The sequence below is a fragment of the Dendrobium catenatum genome, unplaced genomic scaffold, assembly GCF_001605985.2.
Source record: "Dendrobium catenatum unplaced genomic scaffold, ASM160598v2 fragScaff_scaffold_231, whole genome shotgun sequence".
Classification (NCBI taxonomy): Eukaryota; Viridiplantae; Streptophyta; class Magnoliopsida; order Asparagales; family Orchidaceae; genus Dendrobium; species Dendrobium catenatum.
This window is the reverse complement of record NW_021318693.1, coordinates 4,880,524-4,888,562: the sequence shown is the minus strand read 5'-3', so window position 1 is coordinate 4,888,562 and position 8,039 is coordinate 4,880,524. Positions and strand designations below refer to the sequence as shown.

Here is an 8,039-nt window from a genome sequence, read left to right as displayed (position 1 = left end):
TACAGATTATACAGAAGACACCAGATTTTTAGATTGGAAATATCTGGAAAAGGAAAAACATGGGTCACGCCAGTGTAAATGATTCCACTTATTTTTTTTAGATTATAATTGATGATCGTCCTGATTTGTATTATAAATACTGTCGGGTTGAATCCAATTATGATACGTATAGATCGAAATTCTACATGTGTGGTAGTCTTATGTATCTTTTAGGTCTGCGAAGTCCGACGTCAGTCAACAGTTCGGGCAAAAGTCCAGCGTCAGTTGGTGGTCGGTGTAAGTCCGATACCTGTCGGTGACCGAGTGTAAGTCCAATAATAATTAGAATGTCGGTGGAAGTCCACGTTCAGCTGGTGGTTAGGAAATAGTCCGACGTGTGTGGTTGGTGAAAGGATCATTTTCAGGTGACGCGTCGAAGGACCATAATTGGCGGGACAGAGGTCGAAAAGACTGATGTCAGGCAACGGAGGTTGGAAGGATCGTAGTCGGCAGACGATGAAGATCAGAAAGACTGTTGTTAGGGATGAAGTCTAAGATGGATGTAGTCGGCAAGAGACTCGACGAAGGTCTGAAAGATCATAGTCCACGGTTAAGTGGATCAACATCAGTTGGTGGACGGGCAGAAGTCTGGCTTCAATGGTGGTCGGATGTAAGTCCAGTGTCAATCGATGTCTAAGGAAGAGTGTGTCAATGAGAATTCTTTCATTCTTTTCCTTTCTTCCTTGTTGGGTCCCTTTCTCTCATGTGAAATAAGATGTTATTTATAGTTTTTTTTTTTTTAAGGTGATGACCAGTAATATAGGAGGTATCAATGCTAAGTGAGGAGTGGTTTGAATGGACGGTGTGCTGATTGCTTTATTTTGTGATCGTTTAAGTGTGCTTTGAATTGTTTTTAATAGAATCAGAATTTGGGATCTTAGGCCCATTAGATTCGTCTTGTCGAGCTGCTTGATTTGACTATAAGCATGTCAAATTTGGAAATTGTTTGTAATCCAATTATGGTTTGACTTTCAAATGCGCTTCGGGTCTTTGATTTGGACCATTTGAACTCGGATTGGGTGCGAATTTGGTGCGTTGGGCTCGTATTTTTGAAAAATTATTAAGTGAGACCTCGAATTGTCCGGAAGCCAATCAAAAGTTCAGCGCGTCCTAGAAAAGTACGCTCGTACCGAGCGCTCGGTACCTGCTCGTACACTCGGCACCGAGCAGTAAACCGAACGGGAGAACCATCCGATGTCTCGCATAATAATATATCGTATTTTCGAGACGTTCAGTTTGACTAAAAGTTTGCTAAAATCAAAGTTCAAATGGCCTGATTTAATTTTTGAAGTTTTCAACTTGATTTTGCCTTGAGAGTCATGCCCGACAAGATAAATTTTTTATTAAATATCAATATATATAAACTATCATTAATTATATATTAATATTGTTTAAGCCTCTTATAATAATAATTAATTAATAATAATATAATATTTCCATTGCATTAAGACAAAAGCTGTCTTTTAACACGTATTATTTTTCACTACAATTTTTTCTTACCGGAAGCAGGTATTCCAAGTTAACAAAATAGTTTTAAAAGCGGTTCAATGTGGTTTGTTTTCTATTTGCATTTCTTCTCTAACAGTTGGATGATAATCTTGCTGCTGATTGATGGGTTCTAGCGTAAAAGGCGTTAGTTTGGAAGTCATATAATGGTGTTGAGTGTGTCAAAGAAGTATTTGGTTGGGTTAGTGGGGAACACAATGTCCATAAGAGCTTTTTTTTTTTGTTTGATGACTCATAAAGACACTTAATATAGTTTATGGCATTGTGGTTGTCGATGATTTTCAATTTGTTGGGTCTATATGTTAAGAAGCAGTAAGAAAATCGTTCCAAACGAAACTCAAGATAGATCTCAAACAATCATCCAATTCTCATTGATGATTTTTTTTTTAACTTGACCTACTAGAAATCTTTTGCAGATTTTATATTTATGAGATTTATATATTATGTATTTAGACATCTAATCTTTAAATTTTGATGTTTACATATATAATATAAATTTTAAAATTACATAAAAAATATCATTAATATAAAATTTTTAAAGTAAAATATCATGTGTGGTATATATGTAAATCCCTTTTATATTTATATGCCTTGTGAAAAAGTAAACTCTGGCTTTTATATAATTTTAAAAATCTTGGCAATATTTTGGATAAGTATTTTCATATTTTATGACACATTAATCAAATATAAAAATTATCTCCAGAGTTTCAAGCAAAACGGATTGTAACGAATGCCTCATATTAGATTATTTTTTAAATAAAATAAATGAGATAAATTTTTATATTAAAAAAAATAAGAATAACAAATATTTAGTAAAATAATATTGCTTTTCAGCCAATCAATAATTAAATTTATTATTTATTGCCAGTTATGCATTATATGCAATTCCTCCATGTGGCATAAATTCAAAAAACGCTGACCATAGCTTATCATTAAAAAAAAAAAAATTAACGCTGACCATAACACTATCAAGCCTGGATATTTTTGGCTTCTTGTTTAAAAAAAAAAAATTAAAATAATTACTCTAAGAAGTTTGACTAACATCGAGCACAACCCGAATTCGAGTCACTCATAATTTGAACTTAGGCTTCGTTTGGGACGACTTTTTTATTGCTTTCTAAAACGGAGTTTTAGTACAAAAATAAAAAAAATTGTACTAAAACTCCGTTTTAGAAAGCAATAAAAAAGCCATCCCAAACGAAGCCTTAATCTTGATTTGTTAATCGAGTTTGAGTTTGAGCTCAGAGTTTTGCTTCCTTTTGGGACGGTTTTCTTGCTGGTTCTCAAAACAACTTTTTAGAACACAAATTTTAATTTTTATACTAAAAAATTATTTTGAAAAGTAGAAAAAAATCATCCCAAACGAGACCTTACATTTTGTTCGGGATATTTTTTTTACTTCAATCTAAAACAATTTCTTATTATAAAAAATTTTGAAAAAAAAAATTACTTCAGAAAGTAATAAAAAAGTTGTCCGAAATAAAATCTTAATTCTAAGAGTTTGAGCTAACTCATGAACTATCTCATTTAAAATGAAAGAGGGAAAATAATTTTGATTTAAGTAATTATTATTTCCCTAATTAAACCCTAAAAGAAAGAGAAACTTTAAGATGAAGAATTAAAAATCTTCTGATATAAGAAAGTGTTATATAAATTTTAAATTTTTTTATAGATTTGTATTTGAACTCTTAAACTCTAATATTTAAGCGTATTTTATATTAATATCTTTTAAACGAATCTGCTCACAAGCTAACGAGTTCAGTTGAAGCTAGATCAAGTCTAACTCGTTCGCTTATCGAGTTAGACTCACGAGCCACCGAATGAGCTGGATCATGAGTCTATTTGTCTCACTTACTATCCTACTGACTAATGCCACATAATTAAATGTGGGCAATTAAAAAAAATTGAATGAGATGAGTATAATGTAAGAAAATTCAAATGATATTTATTAAAATAAATTAAATGATTTGAAAATTATATATTTTTGATAATTTTTTTATTTAAATATTTTAGCTTAATTTTTTAACTTTGGCAATGTCAAGAAATTTGGACATTTTTTTTAAAGTATATAACCGCACGTTAAGCTTTTCATTATTTGTATTTGTAGCGGATGACAGAACGAATGAACAATGACATAGTGCTATACAGCCAAGTTTATATGTCAAACGAAAAAAGAAAAATCAATAAATAAATAAAAACTTTGTTCACACACAGAGGACATCTTTGTCGTCATTGGATTGTTGAAAGACGGGTTAAATAAAAGATTAAAAAAAAAATTAAAAAAAAAAAAAAAAAAACACAGATTTTGATAAAAGGAACTCTTTATAAATAAATTCTTATTCTTCATATGAAAGTGTTCGAGGCTAAAGTTATTCATTTGGGACGATTTTTTTTTTTTAATTTTTGATAAAAAGCTGCTTTATGAAGCAATAAGAAAGCCATTGGGACGGTTTCTTATTATTTCTCAAAGCAATTTTTTAGTACATTTTTTTTTATATACTAGAAAGCTATTTTAAGAAGCAGCAAAAAAATTGTCACAAATGAAGCCTTAAAAAAGTTTCAAAGCTCTACTTGGCATCCGATATCGATGAACATTACTAGCTCCATTACCGCATGACCCCCACCATTCAACCGTTGTCTTTTGATCTTTGTTAGCTGATCATCATTTTTCATTCTCTATCGTCCAACCCAGAATCTTTTGACTCTCATCATCAAACCACCATTGCCTGACAATTATCTCATTACTGCTATCATCCAATCATCGTCGCTCAACTAACACCATATATGAAGTTTTTAACATTTGAATCCATTCACCAAATACTTAATTCAATATTCTCATCTCACCCTTCAACATATTGCAATCTCCAAAAACCTAAAAGTTTCCCAACGAAGAAAACTATCTATAGAAATTTGTTAAAAAAAAAAAATCTATAGAATTTGTCAAAGTTATTTAGTCACTCAAAACCAAGTCAAAAGAGAATATGCAAAATGAAATTCTTTCTCAAGAATTCATCTTAATCCGAACTCATTAATGTTTCGTTTGGGACAACTTTCTTACTGCTTTTTAAAAAAAAAAATTATACTAAAAAGCTGCTTTAGAAAGTAATAAGAAAGCTGTCATAAATGAAATATAAGAGTTTCCCAAATAAATTAAACAACTATTAATGAGCTAAACATAAATAATTTTACATCAAACATTATTTGTTATCACCCTCATAAATATTTGAATATAACACTATACTAATAGCTACACAACAAGTTCCTATAATATCTAATGCTCTCTATATTACCCTAATGAAGCATTAATTGAGCTCAACACGTTCTAATAAATCTAATTAGCTCATATTATTTTTTATATTATAAAAAAAGAAATATAACTAAAATGTGAATTTGATTAAATTTATGATTGTTTGTAAGATTGAAGTGAATATAATGATTTGATGAAATATTATATTTAGATTTCATAAACTGATTAATTTTTGTACTAATTAATAAAAAATGTTACATTATTTATACTAAAAAAAATATTTATTATCAATATTAATTTTAAGAATTTTTATTTTTAGATTGAGCAATGGATAGTTGGTCGGCTGAAGAATTTCATCCTATATGATCCACATTCGATGCTCTTAACTGTCAAAAAAAAATTTTTTTTTTAATTTGAATTACAGAAAATACATATAAAATAATTTTATCATCAACTTACTTATTCATATAAAAAAGATTATTTATATTATATAATGGCTGAAATTAATTTAGTTGATAAAATTTAAAAATATTATTTATCCATTTTATTTGTATATTTTAGCAAATAATGCAAATTAATTAATTAATATTTATTCATTTATATCATATATTGCCAAAATATCAATGCATGTAACCTGACGCTTTTCGTGTTCATTGCGCATTTATTCGTCGCGGCGTTCAAATTCTTTTGGAGTATTTTCTGGCAAATATTCCTTATTTTTTTAGGTATTTCGTCTCCTGTTCTTCCCTTCTTACAAAGCAAAATTCAATTTTTTTTAGGGCTTCGTCGGTCCTTTACCAGATCTAGGGATCTCCTCCTCTCTCCTCTCCAGCTCCAACTTATCTCCTCTCCCCTCCGTCTTCGATGTCTTCTTCTTCGGTGGCGACGGTGACTTCGACGTCGTATTGGTGCTACAGCTGCAGCCGCTTTGTTAGGGTTTGGCCGGGCGACGTCATACTCTGCCCCGACTGCAGCGGCGGCTTCCTCGAGGAGGTTCGTAACCCTCCTGTCGCTACCGGCGCCGTTCGCCGCCGGACGACATCCTCCGGTGAGCAGACGCTTCCCACCGCTCGCCGTGTTGATGCCGGGCCCCGTCGCACCCGCCGTGCATCGATTAATAACCGCTCCTCTTTCAACCCTGTGATTGTCTTCCGGGGTTCCTCGTCTGAGATTACACGGTCCAGCGAGGGTAGCAGCTTTGAGCTCTATTACGACGATGGTGCCGGTTCAGGACTCCGCCCCTTGCCTCAAAGCATGTCGGATTTCCTCATGGGCTCTGGATTCGATCGGCTCCTTGAACAACTATCTCAGATCGAGAGCGGCGTTGTGGGCGGCGTGAGGAGCCACGAGAACACTCCGGCCTCCAAGGCAGCTATTGAATCGTTACCCTCTATTGCGATCACTACTAGCCATATCGCAATGGATTCTTACTGCGCTGTTTGCAAAGAGGCGTTTGAGATAGGTGCCGAAGCTCAGGAGATGCCCTGCAAACATATCTTTCATCAAGATTGCATTTTGCCATGGCTCTCCTTGAGAAATTCATGCCCTGTTTGCCGCCATGAGCTGCCCACTGATGCAGGAAGAAGAGTTGGAGATGTTGCCGGGCAGCCTTTAATGGGCACGGATGAAAACTCTGTTGGGCTTACCATTTGGAGACTTCCTGGTGGTGGGTTTGCAGTGGGGAGATTTTCTGGCGGACGGCGAGCCGGTGAGAGGGAGCTTCCTATGGTTTATACAGAGATGGATGGTAGTTTCAGTTCTGGTGCAGCCCCTGGAAGGATGTCATGGTCTTCCAGAGGGAATCATTCAAGGCAAAGCAGAGGAATTGGCAGAATGATTCGGAATTTCTTCTCGGTTTTTGGGTGCTTTGGCTCTTCTACTTCTTCGTCTGTGTCTTCAAGGTTGAGATTATCTTCTGCATCACAAACTTCTCGAAGGAGCTCGAGAGATACATCAATTAGTCGTGCGCGGATGCTCAGTGGCTGGTCGTATGAAGATGGGATTAGAAGTGAGATGTCTAGGTGGTGAAGAACGAAGGCAACCTAATATAAAGAACTGGTTTTTGGTAGCCATTCCTTGCTCAAGGAATTTTAAGATTTGAAGCATGTCTGTTATCCTATTGTTCTCATCAGATTGTCAAGTGAAAAGCTGCACTCCCCTGACTTCAATTTGGCTGTGATCAAGGAAGAAATTCATTAAATTTTTGTGTGGGGACAGGTATAGTTTAATTCATCTTTGAGACAAAGAAGGTGCACGAATTCGTGTGCCATAATTATTTCATACTTATCTCCTTTGTTTGATTGCTTTCTATGGTTCTTTCCATTTTGAATTTTACTTCTTGTATTGTGGTTTGTTTATATGTGATACTGTTCTTTGCTAGAAGCTTTAGTATTACCAATCCTTCTCTATGTTACATGACCTGCTGCGATGTGTTATCTCTGGATCACTCTTTTTATGAAACTCTTAAGCTTCACTTTATTTACTATTCTGTGCTAATGGCTGTATAGGAATTTATGAAGGATTGTTATTGAGTTCCAGATAAGTCGTTTCTAAACTTTGTAATAGTTTAAAGCTGGCTGATCTTTGTGAGTAAGTTACTTATGGAATTGGGAAGACTTGATTGTTTTGTCTTGCTCTTTATGGATAGCCACGTTATAATTTTTGTAGTTTTGTTTGATTTATTAGCATCTACAAGTTAATCTTTTTCCATCATGGAAGTGTGGATTCTGATAATAGTTTGGTGCAGAAGTGGTTGCAAAGTTTTTTATTTAAAAAAAAATGGAGCTTTGATCAAACGTCTCTATAATGTATTTGTTTTCTGATTTCTTATAATTCTGGTAATTTTTTCATTGATATATGTTTCTAGTTCTAACAAAAGCTTTAGAACTTGTTTCATCTCTTGGAATTTTCTTATAAGATTGATTAATTTATTTTATGGATTTCCCTCATTTAAGTACATCTTTTGAATTAAAATTTTAAGTTATTGAAGGCTTTGGTTCTAATGGATTGAGATATTAACCACTTCCCAAAGACCACTTCTAAAGGTTATACTGACCAACAAACTTTATCTTCCCTAATCCTCTCTAGCCACCCCATTCCTTTTATAGACATTCCTCGCTCTTTCTCTCTCATTTCCCTTCTCACAGCCCCACCCAACTCCGTAGACGGTTCTAGATTGAGATATGTATTAGTGTGGATGAGCGGAGGGTGTGCTTTTCTAAATATAGTAGTAGTGACGGGTAGTTTG

At 34.0% G+C, this 8,039-nt stretch overlaps 1 protein-coding gene across 1 annotated transcript; it reads left to right on the top strand.

Moving 5' to 3' along the window:
• Positions 1-5,440: 5,440 nt before the first annotated feature.
• On the top strand, positions 5,441-7,274 carry LOC110097577 (E3 ubiquitin-protein ligase RDUF1). The gene has a single exon (XM_028693129.1). The coding sequence runs from the start codon at positions 5,657-5,659 to the stop codon at positions 6,818-6,820; it is 1,164 nt and encodes a 387-aa protein (XP_028548962.1). The 5' UTR covers positions 5,441-5,656; the 3' UTR covers positions 6,821-7,274.
• The last annotated feature ends 765 nt before the right edge of the window (positions 7,275-8,039 follow it).